The sequence below is a fragment of the Xyrauchen texanus genome, chromosome 11 (genome assembly GCF_025860055.1).
Source record: "Xyrauchen texanus isolate HMW12.3.18 chromosome 11, RBS_HiC_50CHRs, whole genome shotgun sequence".
NCBI lineage: Eukaryota > Metazoa > Chordata > Actinopteri > Cypriniformes > Catostomidae > Xyrauchen > Xyrauchen texanus.
This window is the reverse complement of record NC_068286.1, coordinates 16850989-16873857: the sequence shown is the minus strand read 5'-3', so window position 1 is coordinate 16873857 and position 22869 is coordinate 16850989. Positions and strand designations below refer to the sequence as shown.

At 39.7% G+C, this 22869-nt stretch overlaps 1 protein-coding gene across 6 annotated transcripts in view; it reads left to right on the top strand.

The window, feature by feature from the left end:
- The window catches only part of LOC127651383 (teneurin-3-like), a 348816-nt gene that overhangs the window by 293997 nt on the left and 31950 nt on the right, over positions 1 to 22869 (top strand). For all 6 annotated transcript variants that reach the window (XM_052137168.1, XM_052137167.1, XM_052137166.1 and 3 more), the window contains 4 exons: positions 2395 to 2514; positions 6326 to 6587; positions 17530 to 17797; positions 19476 to 19619. In XM_052137168.1, the coding sequence (XP_051993128.1) occupies positions 2395 to 2514; positions 6326 to 6587; positions 17530 to 17797; positions 19476 to 19619 (794 nt within the window). The remainder of the gene's footprint in view (positions 1 to 2394; positions 2515 to 6325; positions 6588 to 17529; positions 17798 to 19475; positions 19620 to 22869) is intronic.

The window sequence follows — 22869 nt, the reverse complement described above, 5'->3', positions numbered from 1 at the left end:
CGAACGCAGAGCAAACAGCAAAGGCTTTATTAATACAAAAATAAACAAAGACAAAAACTCATACCACCCAGAAGGGTAAAAATTAGGAAATGGGTGTGCTGGAGGAAAAAGGAAAACGCACACAGGACCGACTGGACGGGGAACAGGACCAACACGAACAAGACTTGAAGAACAAAAACCAACAAACAAGACGAACTGGCACTGTTCATACATACGCGGAGACTAAAATAGGGAGAGAAATCAAACAGGTTAACAAGCAGTGCAAGTGTGACTAATGAACTAATAATAAGCAAACTATGAGGTGTGGTATGACGCAAGACTGAGAGACACATGGCAATACAGAAACAAAACAAAGCCATGTACTCTCATGAATAAGCAGACACCCGAATGGCACGAGCGCATATCACCAAGATAATAGGCAACATGCACTCATACCAACTGACAGATAAGACAAGAGAATGTACGGCAATGCTAACAAAGCATGCAGTGCATCCTCACACTAGACCAAGCCGGAGCATACATTGTGAGGCAAACACCACACGATGCACGGAACAGGCAATAAAACAAGACAGGACACCTGTGCAAGAGTTCAGCCACACACACACACCCGACACCTCAGACCGAAGTGACTGAACCTCAATACAACGTAAAGACAGCTTGCGACCCGGGGATGTAGCACAAATCGCGTCCGTAGTTATAAAAGACAGACACTGATTATTGATGCGAGTGCATCCCGCCAAGGTGACATAAGCACAATCCACTTATGCCAATACAAGACATGGAACATGAGTGTATGGTAATAGCTGCCACAATTACCTTATCGTAAAAAGTGTCAATTACAGCATCTTCTATGCACTTTTTAATTTTTTGGGAGGTTTGGTTTGGTTTGTGTTTTGTTTTGCAGTGGCTGACCATTGAAACCAAATATCCAGTGGTATGTGTCTGATTTATTAAAGGGATAGATCACCCATAAATGAAAATTATCCCATCATTTACTTTACTTACTTTAAAGATTTTTAGAAGAATATCTCAGCTCTGTAGGTCCATACAATGCAAGTGAATGGTAAATCTATAAACCTATATCTTCAGAAGTGATGTAATAGGTGTGGGTGAGAAAGAGATCAAAATATAAGTCCTTTTTTCTCTAAATCTCACTTTTATGTCAGAAAGTCGTGTAGTTGGTGTAGTAACTGCACATTGGCTCTGTAGGCCAGTAATATTAGGGGTGAAACAGAGAGATATACAGCTCTGAGGAGAGTGAATTACATCATGCTTTTAGGACAGTCAGGCTATGGTAGCTGACAGTGGGCACTGTTGTTTTAATAACTCACAAAGCAAATGGGATTCCTGAGTTATGGTCACATCAAGAGAAACGGGGGCATATTTATAGAATATTTACCTGTGTGTGCAACACTGGGGTTCCCTTTACTTCCCTAATTCACTTACTTCCTATATCCCAGCTCAAAGTGAGGGGTGGCACACTTTGATTCACTGCCGCTCTGCTGATTAGCAGAAAAGCAGTAATGACCTGGAAAATCAGCCAGTAAGTACATAAAGGTGTCCTTAGCACTGTGGTGAAGTGACTCTCTGCCTTTCTGTCATTGATTAACAGCTGAAGTAGAGCTCTTCTGCTCATTCTGGCCCAATACAACCCAAGCTCTGATTGTCTTTGTTGCATTAGTCAAGCACATGCTCAATTAAAGGCATAGATCACCCAAAAAATATATATATTTTTTTTCAATTTATCCTCATGTTGTTCCAAACATGTATGACTTACTTTCCTGTTAGTCGCAGTCACCATTCACATTGATTAAATGGAACAAATTGCAACAAAAGTAAATGGTGACTGAAGCTAACATTTAACTGAATCCATTTTCATTTTTGGTAGGTCCCAATGCTGTTATACAGTACAGTAACACTCTTGGAATGCCACTTGTCCTATCAAATTAGAGGAATAAGTAGGATTTGGTGGTATTTCAAGTATGTTTAGTTTTATTTCCCCTGGGGGGGGTGAGGATATTGTAAACAGTTTCAGTCCCTCAAACACTGGCTTTTTTCACATCGATCCTGATGAAGCTCCTCAATGGAAAAGCTGCCTTGGGATTTCAGGGTGTAAGAATCCCACTGCAGCCTTTAGGGGACTGAATTATGACTGTCTGTAGAGACAGGGGCAAAGGAGGCACATAAATAAGCATGGGGTGAGTGTATGTACGAAGGAGAGAGACTGTGTGGGCCTAGACTAGAGAGAGACTAGCCTGCTAGTTATTTACTGTGGATTAGACATTTTAACGTTGCAGCAAAAGCTTAGTGATTCCATGTTCAGTCAAGCTGTAAATCATATTATTAGAGTGCTTGTGTGTTTTCTTAACAACTATGTGTGTGTTTGTTTTGCAGCCTGGTCTCCATTATCAGAGGGCAGGTGCTTACAGCAGATGGGACACCCCTGATTGGAGTCAACGTGTCATTTGTGCACTACCCAGACCACGGATACACCATCACACGGCAGGATGGCATGTATGTTTAAAACACATACACAAACACGCTCATAAGTTCCATAGTGTTTCTGTCCTTGAAAAATTGACTGAATGTTATAATGCAGCATAGAGTACAGATATCCCCAAAACCATCTGTTTAGCTACAGTAGCCTATGTTAAAACAGTGAATGCATAAATGTGTGAACACTTTGATAGAATACACACCCACTTAGTGATCCACAACAGTTTGTGTATGCATGTTTTTTATAGTGCACTGTCTTATCTACCAAGATCATCTCATGAAAATGTCAGCCATTGCTTCAGGAAGCAGTGCTTTAGCAAACAGCCTGTTTAAAATGCATTGGATTTACAAGTGGGGAATCAATCAGCCAATGGGCCGCACTCCCATACTGTTAAACCAATCCCAGTATTAATAAGAAGTCGCAGCACTGCAATCTTGAAGGTCTCAGGACTGTAACCAGCACAACTCTTTTAGCAGACATCTTCTTTGTGCTAGGAGGCTGGTAGGACCCACCACCAAGGTTTGTCATTGTTTCAACAAATCGTTGATTTGTAAAAGAGAGCAATTATTACTGGAATTGAAATGTGGTTTTGAACTGAATAAAACTAAACTGAATTGATTTGAATACAATTTTGAATTTGATTTGAATTCAATGGAAATAAAGATAGAATAATCACAGGGGAAAAAAGGGGGATTTTAGGGGCAGTTGGTGGACTGAACGGGTTCAGCTCATAGTTGAATTCAGTAACAGATGAATAAAAAATTGAAATAGTCTATGCTTCTCTAAGTAGTTCCAAACCAATTTCACTTCTTTCTTTATTTTTTTTATTTTTATGAAACACAAAATGTGACATTTACGTCATACCCAATGCAACAAATCTAAAGGTGCCATATTTTATTTGAGAGCTACAGCGGGGGTGATGGTTTTCAGAAGTCTTGTAATACATTGCATTAATCATATGAACCATGTTTTTGGTACTTTTCTGGTGCTTTTTTTTTATAATTTTAGAACTTAGTATGCTTCCCCAATCATTTTCATTTAGGGCTCTCGATTTTAATTGAAGTAATTGCATAATATGCCAATGAATTAATAAAATGTATCACAATTCATTGCATATATAATTATATGCTGTGGAAGGCTGTCAAATAATTTCAATATATAATGATTAAATAATTAGTTATATTTAAACAATTATAAATATAAAACACATTATAAACATAATAATTTAGATAATTTAAATGCATTACATTATATTGGAATATGAGTAAAGCTTTGATAAGGCAATACAAAAATTGGCTTTAGAAGCCTATATATTGTTTATTTCCATATTATCAAACATAAGCTTATTATTGTCCTACAGTTCACAACAATCCATTTTGCATTTGAATTCGTCAATCTGTCCGAGATAGATTTATATTAAGGGCTTATCTAAATACTTGTCAATGTACATATGCATCAGAAGGACGCTTTTGGAACATCTCACTTTGGTTGTGTCCAGGGGTGGGGCCAGAAGGGTGGGTCCTAAAAATGAGCTTTGCCATCCCAACTCGGACCCCGCTCACAACCTGGAGACGATACAAAACGGACCTGTCCATAACGCGCATGGTCCATAACATCGTTCCGCCCATGTCTAGCAGGACATCAGTAGACAAATGGTTTCTACGATCTACTTAGGCTTACGATGCTATTGGGAAATGCAGCCACGGTTGTTTTAAAAAAATTATCTTTTGTGTTCAATGGAAGAAAGTAAGTAATGTGGGTTTGGAGTAATATGAGGATGAGCGAATGGATTTGAGTTTTTTTGTTGAAGTATCCCTTTAAGTGAGAAGAGAGTGTGAGTGGCCACATCAACACAGAGCAGAGGAGTTTGACTGTGACAACGTACCACAGAGATAGATTGAGAGAGAAGAGTGAGGTGCTAGAAAGAGGCTGCCAGAGATGTTTAATAGAAAGCGTGATGAGAGAAGAGATTGTTGGACTGGAGGGAGAAGACCCAGACTGAAAGAGAAAGGGAGGGAGAGGGTGCAGCGGGAGGATATAGATAGCAGGAGTGTGTCCGAGATTAGCCTACTCAGCCAGCTGTTGCAGCTCTTGAACACCACAGCGGGGCAAGCTGTAAAAATGGCAGCGGATAATCATGCCTACACCTATTGCACATCCACTTAATCCAAGAGGGAATCAAAGTACCAGCCACGCAGCTGTTAGGCTCCAATCACCACTATCATCTCCTCCAGCGCAGGGTTACTAAAGTATTGCATTTTGTATTTTGTTTTTCTTGCTTTAATTTATTATTTCAGGGCTTCCATAGTTGATGAGTTAACTGATATCTTTTGTTTATGACATTATATTTATCTCATCTAATACTTTCTAGTGGTTTTTTCATGTTTAATTAAGGTTTTTTTTTAATCAAAAACTATAATTCAGTTTTGATTTTCTTATTTTACATTATCTTTTATTTTTATTTGATACAAATGCAAAACTAAAATTATTTAGCAGTCATTTTTATTTATGTTTTTTTTCTATATACATGTATATTATTCTTTTCTATTTTATTTTCAATTTGTTTTCATTTTGACACTGTGATTGTTAATTTTACTATTACTATTGGTTTTTTTTTCTTGATTAATGAAGGAAAAAGTAAAACTAAGAGTTTTTTTTTAGACATTTGGTGTCTTGAACATTTATTTTACTTTCAGTTTGACAAGTCGTTGACAATAATAACACTGCTCGCTGTACGTTTGTTTGTGTGATTATGAGTTCAAGTGTGATCTGTTTATCTTTACACTTCTATATAAAAATGTCCCCCCCCAGCAGCCTTGCAGAAAATCTGAATGTAGGATTGTATGTCCAGTGTCTGACTCATTTCCTTTCTAATAAGTCTCTCATGGCAACCCAGGGAGACAGAGCCAAGAGAGAGTTTTTGCTTTCACACAAAAGGATTGATAAAAAGGCTCAACCACATTATCATGCATTTTTCCCCATGGCAGGGCCATGTGTCAGGAAGGAGATGGCCTTTCTTAGAAACACTTGGCTCAGAGAAGAACTGCTTTGGGATCAGGGAGGTTAAAGGAAGAGACAATTAAATCAGTTCAAGCAATCAACTCTCATGTCTAATTCATTTCAGTTACTCACTCTATCACCTCTGCAGTACATTGCATGCATATTGCATATCTAATGAGGAGGACATTAAAATCCTTAAATCATTCAAAAGTTTTTCTGTGTGTGTGTGTGGTTCTCCTGCAATAGTTTAAAAAGATTACTGTTTGATGAGTTTATATGGTGGAATATTTGTATTATGTGTTAATGATTTTAAGTGCATCTCTGTCTATGAATTTTAATGAAAATAATGTATGTAATTCTTTGTATTTTGTCATATCTAGTTGATCCTAAATGGGTAGTTCTGCCAAAAATCTCATTATTTACTCACCTTCATGATATCCCAGTAGTGTGTGACTTTCTTTTTTACACATTTGAAGAAAAATAGAAAAGTGTCTTAGCTCAGTAGGTCCTTAAAATGCAAGTTAATGGAGATTTCTCTTTTGAAGCTCCAAAAATCACACAGTCAGCATAAACGTTATCCATACGACATCAGCTGTTAAATAAATGTCTTCTAAAGTGACACAATCACTTTTGGTTTGAAAAATATAAATATTTAAGTACTTTTTTTTTAAACTCTTAAATTAAAAAATTTACGAAGAAAATCTAGATAAACTAGTCAAACTTAATAATCTGTTATTTGGTTGATGAACGATGATTTGTTCCCTTCCCTATCCTAAATATTTTTCATGTTTATTATATGAGCTGATCACAATTGTTTAATCTCTGCAGGTTTGACATTCTGACCAATGGCGGAGCTTCACTGACACTGAGCTTCGAGCGGGCTCCATTCCTGACGCAGTTCCGTACAGTATGGATCCCATGGAACATCTTCTATGTGATGGACACCCTGGTCATGAAGAAAGAGGAGAATGACATCCCAAGCTGTGATCTCAGTGGCTTTATCCGGCCTAGCCCCCTCGTTGTGACCACGCCCCTTTCCACATTCTTCCGATCCTCACCTGAGAAGGGCCCCATCATTCCAGAAACACAGGTAGGGCTCAGTTCAACTCCTGAATCCATCCCATCCAGCCCGACATTGCAACATTGGCTTGACCAATGGTATGAGACTAGGGCGGGACTGTCTATTTGTCCATCCAATGGAAGAGGAAAGCATATTTGAAAACATTAAATATTTTCACAATTCCAGCTTGAAAGACTATAAAATAAGAATATTTAAAACAGTGGACTGCTCTTAAACATTTTTTTTTTCTCTGTCTAATCAAGCATTCAAAAATTCTTATAGTTTTAAAAGATTCAAAAATTCTCCATGCAGTGATTCTGCTGACTTGCTGAGCCATAATGCTCATGTGGGTGAAGCGTCTGGCTTGCAACATGTCTCCATTCCTTCCATCTATTCCCAATAATTTCCTGTCTATTATTTACTAATAGTGGCATAAAAAAAAACTAAACTGAAAAATTTTAGTAAAAACATTCATAAAATTCCTTAATTGTTTAACTGGGTTTAAGGTGAAACAAATGGACACAAATTGTGCAGAGAATTGTGTATCATATGGCAGTAGTCAGTACAAGTAGTAGAGGGTGTAATCTACATTGAGTCTAGACGTACTAGAGTCTGGGATGAAGTGCTGTACACTGTTCAGTCATTCAGAACACAAGGAGGCTTTGAGAGCAGAGATGGCACTAAGAAAAGGCTGGAGACAGCCTGTTCCTTGCCCTCAACCTGCACCCAGCATATAGTACTCCGAATAAAAGAGTTTTGAATCTTAGTGTGTAAAAATTAACCACAGTCATCGGTGCAACCCCACATATTGAGGAACAGGGTAGGGAGGGTTATTTTTTAAATGTATTCCACTACAGATTACAGAATACATGCTGTAAAAAATGTAATTTGTAAGATATTCCGTTAGATTACTCAAGGTCAGTAACGTATTCTAAATACTTTGGATTACTTGGACAAAATACACGTTAAAAATACATTCTCTGAAAAACCGGAATATCTTATGCGGTGTTGTTTCTAAAACAAGATTAATCAAATTGATCTTGTTTCAAGGATTTTTAGATATTTTTACAGGAAAACAATACAAAAATATCAAGAATACTATTTGTGTACTAATAGCAAAGGTCTTACTAGAAATAAAGAAAATATGATCAAACATGAATTTGGAAAAAAAACAATTATCGTGCCCGGTAACATGTGCATGTAAAATGGCTAGAAATAACATTTTAACTTACATGAGGTTTATTCTCACACACTCTCTTTTTTTGTTTCCTTTGATAGTCAAAATTCACACACAAACACACTTTTCCTTATATTATATTTATAAAACGACTCAACCTTTAAGATGGTCTTCACACTGGTCAATGTATGGCTGTAAAAATGAAAGCTGGGCCCACATCAGACAGAAAAGAAAAGGTCACTTAGTTTGCATCTTGTGCAGAACAATTTTGAAGGTCTTAAAGCAAACTTTTGCTTTATAAAGAAAGAAAAACATTCTTCAAAATTGAATTCCTCAGTCACTACACTGTGCCATGTGAAAAGAGTACTATTGTTGAAAGAGATGTTAAAACAACTTGGCACTGTCCTGTCTATTTCTGCCTCTCTCTTTTTTTCTCTTCCTCCCTACATTGTATCCAGATGTGTATTTGATCCCTCCCTCTATAACCAGGCTTTTCCATTCTTACCTCTCTGCACCATGTAGCAGAGGGGAAGATCCCCTGTTATGCAAGCATGCAGGGCCAACACATATGCTGTCTTACGAGTTTGCTCCGAGACATAAAGGAGAAACATTGTTTCCTTATTGTCAGCAGCCAAATGGCCACACTCCTCATCCTATGTTTCTTCTTGGTCCCAACAGGGGCATCTATCCCCTCCATTGAACCCCACTCATCATAGTACATGGGTCCTGATTTGAATTATAGCTTGCTTTGAAAGGAACTCTAAGCTAGAGTTGGAATGATACCATTTTTTCTCTTCCAGTCCGATTCCGATACCTTAACTGTGGCGCTGAGTGCTCCAGGAAGTCTGTGCTTGTGTGCTTGTGTGTTTGTTTGTTTGTTTGTATGGAAGCCCAAGAGTGCCATTTACAAAAGAATGAAGGAATAAAGTATCACTCTATTATTTTGTAAATAAAAATTTGAATAAATAAACCAATTTATAAATGGACAAATAAATAGACACATTTAAATGTGAATAAATAAACCATTTAAAAATGGACAAATAAATAGACACATTTAAATGTGTTTATATAATTTGTGTATTTGAATGATATATATAGCAATAAAAAAGCACGTTAATAATTCTTTTTTAAATGCACCTTTTAAATTGTGTTTTTAAAAGTATTTGGCAATTTCTTTTCTTTATCCATTTGCCAAATGCTTCTTTTTATTATTTGACTTTTCCTTTTCTTTTATCCTTTGTCAACCCATACCATCTGAAGCCCAGGAGTGACAATTAAAAAAGAATGAAGGAATACATTATAAATCTATTAAATAGAAAATAAAAACTTGAATAAATAAATCAATTTATCAATGGACAAAATAAAAAGACATCTTTAAATGTGTTTATTTAATTCATGTTTAAAAATGTAATTATATTTATGAATACAATTGTGCATTAATAAATCATATTTATTTTAATGTATAAAATGTCATTAAAAGTCTTTTAAATGCACTTTTTTATGCACATTAACAAATCCACTTTCCCACTGGCCACTCTAAGAGGATGTAAGACGGACTGCCATTGGATGAAGGTATGAGCAGTTTACGTGATATTATTGGATTTGTGAAACCCGTAAATAAGAATGCTTGTTCACTGTTGCTGTGAAATGCTGAACACGGCCCTACCTGAGCGTGCATGGTGATATGTGTCCAGGATGGGAGCTATTAATCTTGATGCTGTCAGAACCAGCCACCCGACCCGTGCCCTGAAATTAAATGGTGGACATTCTAGATGGACATTCTTGAACTTATACTGAAGAAAATGCACATCCCCTTTCAGTTATATAACATTCATTTTAAAAACACTGTATGATCATCTTGATCATCACCTCGGAATGATGGCCAACTAATTATACAGAGAAGGCAAGCAAGCACACTTTTGTGAACAAATGTTAATGTTTAAACTAATGTTGTGTATTACTTATGTGTATTACGAAAGTGTCTCTTTCAAATGAAAATTTATATATATATATATATATATATATATATATATATATATATATATATATATATATACATATATGTATATACAGTGTGTGTGTGTGTGTGTGTGTGTGTGTGTATGTGATATATATATATATATATACACTCATACATATTCTTTTACAGTTGTAGTCTGTGTCTTGTGGCTTTTGCATTTTTAATTTTGAATGAATAATTTTACCTGAATGTTATAGGCAAAATTGAATTGACACAGATTATGGCAATTAACATTTCAAAGATGTTTGAGGTAAAATGTCCAAGTTTAGGCCAGATATTTTCAGAGTGAAAAAAAGCAACAAGTGTTTTATGCCTTCACTGCTTGAATTGTGTGAAATGAAACAGTCACTTAACATAACTTTTATTGGAAGAAAAAAAGACCTTCTGGTTGTGTAAACGAAAGGTAACACTTTATAAAGCTTTATAAACAGAAACAGTTTAGCTAAGTTTCATCGTGTCCCAGTGCTTGATCTCACAGAGATGTACTGAAGGTACAGTAAATGGGATTTGTTCACAAGTATGGCAGAGATAGCGGTCATACAGTAATGAAACATGTGAATAGATGTAAGGTCAGGCAGTGCAGAGAAGCAATTGCTTTAGTAACCTTTGTGAAGTTGGCACCCCATATAATTAATTCATTACCAAATCTATTCCATTAGTTTTTGCTGATTTGTGGCATTAAAATGAACACTGAAAATATTTCCCTTCCTTAGGTATAGCAAGAAACTTTTCGGGAGTAGTGACAACACTGTCCACCCAATATCGTCCAAATCGCTCTGTACTGTGTCGGGGGGCTGGTTCTATTTACAGCATCACGATTATTAGCTTCCATCTTGGATACATATCACTGTGCATGCTAATGTAGGGCCGCATTCAGCATTTCACAGCAACAGTGAACGCCACCATTAACTTCTGATATGCTTTGCATCCGTTTATAATGGATGGGATTTGCTGATCCAATAATATCACGTAAACGTCCCGGGTTACTTAACTGTAACCCCTATTCCCTGATAAAAGCGGATCAAGATGCTGCGCTGATTTAGCGCTTTGGGAACAAATTTAGGTGTGACCAGCTGTGAATATGTGTGCAACACGTCAATGAAATTGACCAGAATTTATAGCCTCTGCTGGTGACATCATTGGATGCACCTGTAGCAGGATATAAATAGATGTGTCACAGATGCATCGTCATGTATTTTGTCTGAAGAGCAGTCCTGGGGCATCCCAGTGCGGCAATGAAGCGCAGCATCTCGTTCCGCTTTTATCAGGAAACAGGGGTTACAGTTAAGTAACCAGAGACGTTCCCTGTCAAAAAGCTACAATTTGATGCTGTGCTGATTTAGCGCTTTGGGAACGAGAATACCCACGCCGCCGCAGTGTGGATGTTCGGACCCCTTACGGTTGTGTAGTTGTGCTCACAAGACCGCAAGAGGTCTCAGACATGAGCTTGTGATGTTGACTCAAGGACATAAGAGCCCAGAGTGGCATGAACATACAAACTATAAAATCTTATGAATGTGTGCGGAGAGGACCAGCCTGCCGCATCACAAACATGCTCCAGAGGGACACCTCTAGCCAAGGCTTTAGAGGAGGCTACCCTTCTGGTTGAGTGACCTACTGGCGAAGCTTGACCGTGCGCCTCGGAGGCCTGGGCATTAGCGTACCTCACCCAATGCGACATAGTCTGCTTGGTGGCGGCCGCCCCCCTGTTGCGGCCCCCATGGCAAACTAATAGTTGCCCTGACTTACACCACTGGCTAGTGCGGTGGACATAAGTCTGAAGGGCATGGACTGGACAAAGTCCGTGAAGTCTTTCCTGCTCCGGCATTTTAAATGGCGGGGAGCAGAAGGCTTCGAGAGTGACCAGATGTACAGTCGAGAAAGGAACCTTAGGCAGGTAGTCAGGATGAGGGTGCAAAATTGCTTTAGCCATTCCTGGGGCAAAATCTAAGCAGGCTGGCAAGACAGACAGAGCCTGTAGATCCCCAATTCTTTTTAGAGAAGTAATTGCCATAAGAAAAACCATCTTGAGAGTCAGAAGTTTATCAGACGCTTACTCTAGAGGTTCGAAGGGGGTCTCAACCAGACACTCATCTCAGTCGCATGGCTCCACGAATGAAGCAAGCGAGCAGAGGATGTCTCCCCAATGGCACCCCGTCAATCAAGGTGTGGCAAGCCGATAGAGCGGCCACATAAACCCTGAGAGTAGTGGGGCATGTGCCTGCTGCCTATTTTTCCTGCAAAAAGTCCAGAACTGAAGCAATCTGGCAGTTAACTGGATCTGAATTACATGCACTGCACCATCTTTCAAAGACACCCCATTTATTGGCGTAACTTCTTCTAGTAGAGGGAGCCCTAGCACTTAGAATGGTTCAATAACTTCAGGTGAAAGCCCAGTGTCCCTCAATTGGTATCCTTCAGGGGCCAAACATGAAGGTTCTACAGCTAGGGCCGGGGATTAAATATTGTCCCCAGCACCTGAGACAGAAGGTCCCTCCTGTCCGGAATCGCCCAAGACGAGCCATTGAAGAGAGACATTATCTCCGAGAACCATACCCTGTTCAGCCAGCGCGGTGCTATCAGTAAGAGGCAAGACCCTTGCTGGCAAACTCTGGCGAAGACTCACGGTAGCAGAGAAACTGGGGTAAATGCATACAGGCGCATTCTGGGCCATGTATGCTGCATCGCGTCCCAGGGGGGCTGGGTGACTCAGAGAGAAGTAGAGGGGACATTGCGCTGTCTGTTGAGAGGCGAAGAAGTCCACTTCTGCCCTGTAAAAATCTCACCCAGATTTGTTCCACTACCTCGGGGTGAAGTTTCCACTTCCCTGTCGGTATTTTCTGTCTGGACAGCAAATCTGCTCCCACATTAAGGCATCCAGGGATATAAACTGCCCTGACTGACAGGAGCTTGCCCTGGGCCCAAAGGAGAATCTGACGTGCCAGAGTGTTCAGCCGGCGTAAATGTAGACCTCCTTGATGATTTATGTAAGAGACTGCTGCTGTGTTGTCCACCCGCACCAGGACATGGCAGCCTCTCAAATTCTGGAGGAAGTATTTCAGGGCCAGAAATACAGCCATCAACTTGAGGCAATTGATGTGACAATCAAGCTGATGACCCTCCTATTCCCCTTGAGCTGGACAACCACTTAAGACCGTTCCCCAGCCCGTCTGGGAGGTGTCTGTCGTTAGCAACTTGCGATGGCAAGACGCACCTAGAGTGGGACCCAAAGTAAGGAACTGGGGTCTGAACCACATAGAAAGGGTACGAAGCGTGCAACACGTAACCCTTATTAGCGTTAGGGGACTGGCCCTTGGATGAAATCCCCTGGCTTTGAGTCACAACTGAAACAGTCTCATGTGCAGAAGGCCCAAAGGGATCACCGAGGACGCAGATGCCATGAGACCTAGTATTCATTGATACTGACGAACAGTGCAACCTTGGCCTAGCCTGACTTTGCTCAGGGTGTTCTGAATGGACACGATTCGAGCGGGAGACAATTGTGCCCGCATCGTGATCGAATTCCATACAACGCCCAGATAGGTAATTCCCTGAGTGGGAGGGAGAACTCTCATTTTGATGTTGAGTCTCAGAACCAGAGAAACCAGATGAGCTAAGACGATATCCCTGTGCTGAACTGTTAGTTCTTGAGACTGTGCTAGTATCAGCCAATCATCTATGTAATTCAGAACGTGGATGCCCCGGAGTCGCAAAGGGGCCAGTGCTGCATCCATGCATTTTGTGAATGTGTGGGGTGATAGGGCTAGGCCGAATGGAAGAACCCGATATTGGAAGGCTTCACCCCCGGAAGCGAACCACAGGAACTTCCTGTGTTGTGGCAGAATTTCTATATGAATGTATGCATCCATGAGATCGATCGTGACCAACCAATTGTGATGTTGGATTTGGGATACAACCGTCTTGATAGTTAGCATCTTGAACTTAAAGCCCTGACTGACCAATTCAAGCCTTGAAGATCTAAGATCGGACGCAACCCCCCACCCTTCTTGGTAACCAGGAAGTATCTGCTGTAATAACCTGATTCTTTCTCTGGAAGGTGAACATGTTCTATGGTCCCTTTGACCAAGAGATTTTTTAGTTCTTTCTACAGTAGAAATGCTTGCTCCGGTTTCACGATAGTGGAAACCACGCCGTTGAAACGTGGAGGACGTTGAACAAATTGAATTCTGTAGCCTTTTTCTACTCTTCTTAGGACCCACATAGAAATACCTTGCAGAAGTTTCCACGCTGCCAGGTTCTTTGAGATGGGTATTAATTTTGACACTTCCTGTTGAGGGGATGTCGAATGTTCCGTGTCCTGGACTAAGGCAAGAAACACCAGAGGCGGCGTTAATGGAGAGGTTTCGTGGGGGTATCGGGAGGGTCAAAGTGGGTGATACACGCGTACATTTTTACTCTATTTTGACTGTAAACAGATCGCAATGCTTGCACCCTCCCTGCCCCAATGCAAGAGCAGCATGCTCTTCCCCCAAACACACAAAACAAAACTGGTGTGTGTCCGTTTCAGCCATAGAGCGTAAACATGGGAACACACATCGCTTGCTTTGTTTATCAGTCATTATTTTTCTTTCTTTTTTTTTTTTTTTAAAGAAAAGAGAAAGAGACAGGTTTCTGCGCACTGCCTAACCATTCTAACTCTTAACAGAAGAAAGTAGAAAGTACTTACAGTCAAGAAGCACAACACACACAGAATGATCTGAAGACAAAAGATCTGACGATGCACCTGTGACGCATCTATTTATAGCCCTGCTACAGGTGCAGCCAATGATGTCACCAGCAGAGGCTATAAATTCTGATCAATTTTATAGACATGTTGCACACATATACACAGCTGGTCACACCTAAAGTTGTTCCCAAAGTGCTAAATCAGCACAGCATCAAAGTGTAGCTTTTTGACAGGGAACAGCTCGTACCATCATCCAATGGCAGGCCATCTTACATCCTCTTTGAGTGGTACCTGGGAGAGAGGGTCTGTCTTATAACTGAATTGAAAGTTCATTGTTTGCTCCAGCGAGTCAACAGTCATTTTTTAGCATTTTTTAACTCATTCTCAATTGGAAGAAGAAAAGAAAAAGAAAAGCCGTTGGCAAATGGATGAGGAAAAGAAATTGGAAACTAAATTAATAAAAGCAATTGCCAAATTTCTTTTTAAAATGCAATTTATAAGGTGCTTTTAAAGTGCATTAAAAGTGCATTTAAAAGACTCATTAATGTACTAATTTATTGCTACATTTAATGTTATTTTAAAGATGAAATAAATGTGATTTATTCATTCACAATTGTATTCTTAAATATAATGACATTTTTAAACATGAATTAAATAAGCACATTTAAATGTGTCTATTTATTTGTCTAGTTACAAATTGATTTATTCACATTTTTATTTTCAAATTAATAGATTGATAATTTATTGTTTCATGCTTTTGTAAATGGCACTCCTGGGCTTCCATAATATTTGTAGGCTAATTCACAGTAGTGTAATATGCTTCTTATTCAACATCTGGTAAAGTGCTTGTCCGGTACTATTCTCAATGCATGTTACAGGTGGACCGAATCATCTACATTTGAGATGGCGTTTGTGTGGAGCAACCGCATATTGCGCTGAGCAGCGCATCACGAGCCTCTGCGCGTGTAAATGTGTGTGTGTGTGTGTCGGCAGAATGGTGCTCTTTCAGTAAAGCGTGGTGCCAGAGACTACTTATCTGTGCACGCTGACTGTATATTTATTATTAAACACAGTCTTTTGCAACTCACAAAGCTTTAGGATGACTGTAAGAGCCTGAATAAAATGCACAAGTTATATGGCCTACTTAAATGGTGATTTGAAGGATATGTCATTATTTGAGCTTGACAGTAATGTCAATGACCAACATGCGTTATCGGATTTGGATCGGGCTTGTCGGACCAATAACCGATCCGGGTAATAATGTCAGTATCGGACCCGATACCGATCCAGGTATTGGATCGGTGCCATCCCAACTCTAAACATGGGTAATCAGACCACACCAAGTTAGCATTTAATATGGGGCATTTGTACCCCAGCTGTAATTGCCTCCAAGGTCTTTTTTTGTCTACCCAGAGCATTAAACATAATGGCAAACAGACCTCCCACAGCCCCCTGAGCCAGCGCCCATAATGCTTAGTGGCCGTGACACTGAATGGGCAGGCATATTGCTTCCACTTGGCTGTGGCACAGGCCTGGAAATAATTTTATTTGGTTGGAGGAGATTGGTACGTTTTCACGTTTGTCCGATGATGAGCCAGGGAAAACCTCTGTGTGACAGCGGAAAATCAGATGAGACTTATAGTGAATGAAAGATTTATATTATTTCCTATGATGCTCTGTAACTTCTGTGTACTCTAATGCAAAACACCTCTGAATGTACAGAGAGAGCATTGATTTCGCTGTTTTTGTGTCTTTGCAGAAACATTAGCTTCCTTTCTTAGCTTGATGATTAAACTAAATCTGGTCTTTATTACTGTGCGTTTAATGGGCTGTATCAAATGAACTTTCAAAGCGTTTTTCATCTTCCTTTCATTTGGTAAATGAGAAAATATTTTGCTTTAATGCAGCCGTATGCACTCACAGCCCTTGCTCCCGTGGCTAAGAATAACATGGCTGCACACGTCGAGACATGGTAGCGCATGCGGTGCCATTTATTAAGACCTTATAGCAGGCGGAGTAAAGTATGTTATTAGCTGAGGCTCTGTAATCAAAGTTCACAGAGGGGAGGCCAGGAGCATAGCATGAATGCATTGTGGCTTATAGAAAGCCCTTAAGTAAACTTATGAGCACTGGGTATGCACACACATGTGCATGGTGTTTATTTCTTGGTGTAAGCTAGTGTTAGTGTGACAGCTTGGGTCTGCGTATATGTGCATGAATTTATTTTTGCGTGTATAAGAGTGCAAGTTTAAACCAGAAAACTTACTTACCGTTTGTTTTGTACTTGTCACAGCCAAATACTGTCTATCAAAGCCATCTAGACCCCTCTACTGATCCCTGAAAAAGTGCAGAGAAAATCCAAACCAGAAAGAGAAGAAAGGACATTCCCTCTGGCACTCTTTGTCCTCTGTGTTAGAGAAAAGTAAATGTCCGCTCCCAGTAGGACACTTGACAATGCCTCAAGCTGGAAGACAGGGGGATTATTGTCTTTCTTCAGTGGCTTGACTGGCTTTTCATTAAGCACTTGAGGAGAAAGCTGTGATGCAGAATCTCTCTGTTGATCCAAGCTGCTCCTCATCTCCTATGCTCCTTTTGTGGCATCCCAAAGAGAGAGAGAAATTAGTACTAATACTCTGAACTTTTGTGACTCCGCACCAGGGGTACTTTTAAAGGTCGCTAACTGTACGCTTGTGTTTCCTCTAGCGGAACAAGCCAGCTGTCCAGAAGTCTGAAATCGAAGACGTTTGAGGTCTTCTACTTGAAGTACTAACACACACTAATCTGTCTGTTGACTATTTCTAGTGGATGAGCTTGTGGAATGAGGTACAGTAATGGCCTCTGACAGTGATGCAAATATAAGCATGTTCCGCCCGTGAAAATCTCCCTCATTAGATCTGAGATGTCAAGTAAATGGCGGTCAGAGCAAACACAGGCACAGATGTGCTTTAATCCTGTGGAGAGAAAAATCTGTGGCCTTATCCTCAGCCCTAATGCCTCTTCCAGATGCTCCCTTCTCTCCTCAAGAATACTCACTCCTTTTCTCCCACTCCTTCATTCATCTTACCCTCTCTCTCGCTTTGATGTGCAGGTTCTTCAGGAGGAGACGACGATTCCTGGCAGTGACCTAAACCTGATGTATCTGAGCTCGCGGGCGGCTGGCTACCGGCCAGTGCTGAAGGTGACCATGACCCAAGCCACCATCCCCTTTAACCTCATGAAGGTACACCTGATGGTGGCCGTGGTGGGTCGCCTCTTCCAGAAGTGGTTCCCATCGGAACCCAACTTGTCCTACACATTTATCTGGGACAAGACTGACGCATACAACCAAAGAGTCTATGGCCTGTCAGAGGCAGTGGGTGAGTAAGCACAAAAAGTTCAGAAACACCTCAATTCACCTTAAAACACTATAAAAAGTATTTTTTTTAAAGTGCAGTTGTTACCTTAAGGTGACCCGTGTTCGAATCACCGGTTGGGTTATTTTCAGATCCCACCCCTAAACTTTTCTGTCACCTTTCCACCTATTTCAATAAAAATGGTATAAAAAATTATATTTTTATAAACAAATAAATACCTGATTAGAGCTGTTGACTTAACACTAATTAATTTAGTGCAAGTCATTTTATGAAAAATAAAAAAAAACATTGTCACCGACCTGTAAGTAAATTCTGTAAAAAGGTACAGTATGTCCTTGTGGCAACTCAATCTTTATTTATTTTTTAAGTTTCAAACTACATTTAACTTGGCACATCATCCTTTAATCTGCACATCATGTAATGACTTTGATTAATAATTTTAATCGATTGACAGCCCTAGAATACAGTATATATTAAGATTTATATAAATATATAAAAGCACAGAGAAATTTAACTGAAAACTCAACTGGCTAAAAATGTTTTATTTTTTATTGCCTCAGTCTTTATTAATATTTAATATTTGTTTTTAAGGGGTGTTGAGCTGATAAACAACCACTCACCTCACTATCTATCAAATCCTGTACCTCTATATTCACAGAGTAGAGAAATAATGTAATTACTGCTCCGTAGAAAGGCCTTGTCTAAATGTATTTTATGTAAGAGCGTAGACGTGCTTAATGGCCCATGCCACTATGACAGTTGCATTATGGAATGTCTCCTTAAATGTACCTATGCAAATATGAACTGTAAATGGAAAACAGTCATTATGATCAAGGCCACCTTTTTTTTTTTTTCACTTTTATGCTGACTGTATTTTCTAGCTTGTATGATTACCCATTAGCAAAACCGCAAAGAAGAACATGTCTCTCTGTCTGTTCTGGGGAAGTTCAGAGCAATTCTGTGTCTTTGTTTTTCACTTAAACATTGTAGAAGGCGGCCAGCTGCCGATGACAGTGCCTCATTTTGTTATTTTCTGCTGATGATGCGACAGGCAATAGGCCAGACTAAACTACATTTTTTTCAAACCCTTACATAAACAAATTCACAAGATGTTGGGACACAAAAGGCATTTTTCTCCAGGAATGTATCCGCCTTTACAAAGTGAACTGTGTATAATTGTAAATAGGTTAGCTAGGCCTCACGAGTATTGATTGGCTTTCACCTTCTCATCAGGCTTTGGTTTGCCAATTGCATTAAGCAGGTAGTTTTTTCACCCCAATGAATAGTGGTGAATGTATTGATTCTCTCTGAGGGACACAAGGTCGCTTTCTTAATATGATCGCTGAAAACAGTTATACAATTTTAACGATTTGCTCTGGTGAAGCGCAGCGCTCTCCGAGATCTATTATGAGATTTTTACCAAAGTTGTGATAGAGTCACTGCAGTTTACAGGCAGACTCCAGTAAAGATGATTTGACGTTGTGTAGGGCATCTGATTTGGCCTGGGGGCAAAAAGTACACTTATCAGCTCAAAGTTTTATCTGTGTGCTTCTTAATTTGGTGTTTAGATTCAGCCTTTATTGATTACTTTACACAAGTTCTCAAGAATTTGGTTTCAAGAGGGTATTTATACAGTATATTTGCATAAATGAATAACAACAATCTATCTGTCTCTCTGCAGTGTCAGTTGGATTTGAGTACGAGTCTTGTTTAGATCTGATCCTGTGGGAGAAGAGAACAGCCATTTTGCAAGGTTATGAACTTGATGCCTCAAACATGGGCGGGTGGACCCTGGACAAACATCATGTTTTGGATGTTCAGAATGGTAAGCCCACCTCTGACCTCTGACTTTTCTCATGAACAACACAAATATATTGTTCTCCTACGCAGATTTGAATATGCAAAGCTTCAGAAGTCATATTGATCTTGGCAAACTGCTTAAATCACTCTTCTGACCATGTGTTTACCCACGCACTCCCAAAACCAACAAAAATCAATAAATTAAAATAGACTTTTATTTAATAAGCTTTATCTCTCCTGCACTGTTTAAAAGAGGCTCATTCTGTGCTATTAACATGACATGAGCATAAAACCTTTTAAAGAGTAAATAAATGAGTGCTCATTAGTGCCATTGCTGTTAAATGACATTGATGAAGTGGAGCAATAGGGGCCCAGTGTCCTGATTGTCTCAGGCATGCCAATGAAGAGACATTTGACATTTCCGTGTGAGTGACCTTCACCCAGACTGAGCAGTCTGAGTGCTTTCTGCAGCAAACATTTATGACCATGTGACAAGACTGCCTTGATGAATTCTTAAGGAGCCTCTCCTGATGGCTCATCCCTCATCTTGGCTTTAAAAAGGTGCTGAGGTTGAGAGGTTGTCCCCCCTTACATGCTTAAAGGTTGAATATGTTTATCCAGAAACTAACCTTGAGCCCTTTCAAGAGGACAAGATGAGCTGTACTCAGATCATCTCCTCACCTGGATGTGGCCTCAGAAAGTGATGGACAGCTGATAGCTGGTGAATCCATGCAGGCAGCCATAAATAACCCAATAAAGTGTGCCTCTGATGGAGAAGAGTGAGTCCACCCGGTCCAGCATAATGAGTGTGGAAATGAACTCTCTAGAGTGAGGGCACTGAAAAATTACACAGCTCAACTACACTCATCGAGCACTTTATTAAGAATACTATGGCCTAATAAAGTGCCCAACGTTGTCTTCTGCTGTTATAACCCTTCCCCTCAAGGTTCGACGTGTTCTGCGTTCTGCAATGCTATTCTGCTCACTATAACTGTGCAGAGGGGTTATCTGAGTTACCGTAGCCTTACTGTCAGTTCGAACCAGTCTGCCCATTCTCTGTTGACCTCTCTCATCAACAAAGCTTTTCCGTCCGCAGAACTACCGCTCGTTTTTGGCACCATTTTGAATAAACTCTAGTTACTGTTGTGCATAACAATCCCATAAGATCAGCAGTTACAGAAATATTGAAACCAGCCCGTGTGGCACCAACAATCATGCCACCGTTGAAACCACTGAGATCACAATTTTTTCCCCTTTCTGATTTTTTATGTGAACATTAACTGAAACTCCAGACACATACCTGCATGATTTTAAGCATTGCACTCATTAGATTGGCAGATTAGATAAATGCATGAATAAGTATGTGTACAGGTGTTTCTAATAAATGCTCAGTGAATGTAAATTTGAGAGTGAGTGTAGTATAGATTATAAAAGTTTAATATGGACATAAAGATGAATCTTCTGAAAACATGGTGGTTAATTGTCATGAAAATTATGTCTCAATTCTCAAAATTTAAATTATACAAAAAAACATTCTTTATTTATTTAAATTTTTTTCAGAATTATCCGAACATGTTCTTGGCAGGTTTATTATTACCAAAGCTAATATCTACTAATATCGGCACGTGAAAATAATGTTGAACAATACAGTGTAAGTTGCAGCTTTAGGCTTTGTTCTTCCCCATTCATTCTGCTCAGGCCTCTAAGAAGCTACAGAAGCAGAAGTGCTGCATAAGAGGAATATCCAGGTGTAAATTAGCTAATGTGGAGGTAAAATAATCCTAAAGCAAGCAAGTACTTCACCTAAGATAATTTCATGGAGTATTACTTTTATCTGCTGTGATGTAAGGTTAAAAGTAGAAGTAGCCAACTGAAAGGATGGCCCCATAGTTGTCTGTAGTTGTCCAAGCAATGTTTTTGTCATATACATCTTGAGTGACACTAAGCCCTCTCTTACCTCACTGGCTGAGAACCAGCTGTCCGTACAAATTCCAACGGTCTTTCATCTTGAGCCTGTTGCCCTTCACTTGTACATGACCCCAGCCCCCCACCCCGCTCACCAGCTCCCTACCCCTCCTGTCCATGCCTGCACTCTTGCTTGGTGAGTGAGGTGCCTTCTCTGCCTACAGTATCCCAGAATGCACTGCCACAGTCTATTCAAACTCTGGCATTGATTCATGATGGTGGATCTCACCAATGTCCTTACTTGCTCAGCTTATGACCCATATTAAAGCCACTGCATTCCTGTGTGTTTGTATTTCAGAGATTGAGATAAAACTCTTCAGCTCATTCAGTTAATGTGGAGGAGCACACTGCCATATAAGACAAAATATTGCACACTCAAAATGACTGCACAGTGATTGCACAGTCTCAAAATTAATGCTGTAGGCTAACAGAACAGTGATAGCACTTTTGCTCATGGTAAATATCTTAATTCACTGCAGAAAGTAGGCAGTAGCAAAGTCCGTTGAAGGCAAGTCAGTTCACCAGCTGACCAGCTTTGTAACGCTCCCAGGCAGCTATTTTCTATGTAAACAAGTGTCATACAAGTACAGCCCCTATATTCTTAAGTGGGGAAAGACTGAAATCTAATTTGGTCAAGATTATGATCAAATAACACATTTCTCATCAGCAGTTAAATCTGACAACAATGGTGTCATAAATTGTGCTTTAGCTTAGATCAAGCTAAAAAAAAAACTCCAGCTAATGCGCACGCACATTTTCGTGGTGACTTTTGGTGCTTTTTCTCAGGCTAAAAAGTCTGTGGGGTAAACAGAATTTTATTTATGAGAGATATGTGTTTACATTTTCTATTGATTACTGCAGCAAATGTATCAAATGATGCAGAAAATAATTACTTCTGGGCAAATACCCAGACATGCATTTTAAGGAGCCGATTCGGGTGTCTGGATCATAGTGATGGACCGTCCCAGCAAAGTATGCTAGATTGTGTCTGTTGCATCTTCCAGAACCTAGCACTCAGAACAAGCACACAAGATTGTGAATTTCAACTAATTGTATGGGTGTGTTTGCACCATTATTTGATTTGCATAATTTGAATAGTGAATTGAGCTCTAGAACAATGCAGACAGCATGTGCAAATACACCATTCTATCAGTGGGCATCATTTATTCCTGCCTCGGTGTGTTCAACGAGTGAACCAATGTATATAATGTTCCCACAATAAACTACTGTAGACAAGAACTAGTCCTGTTTGTGTCTGTCTGTTAAGTGTGTTTTGCATACTTGTCTTGTAATGAAAGGAACATAGTAAT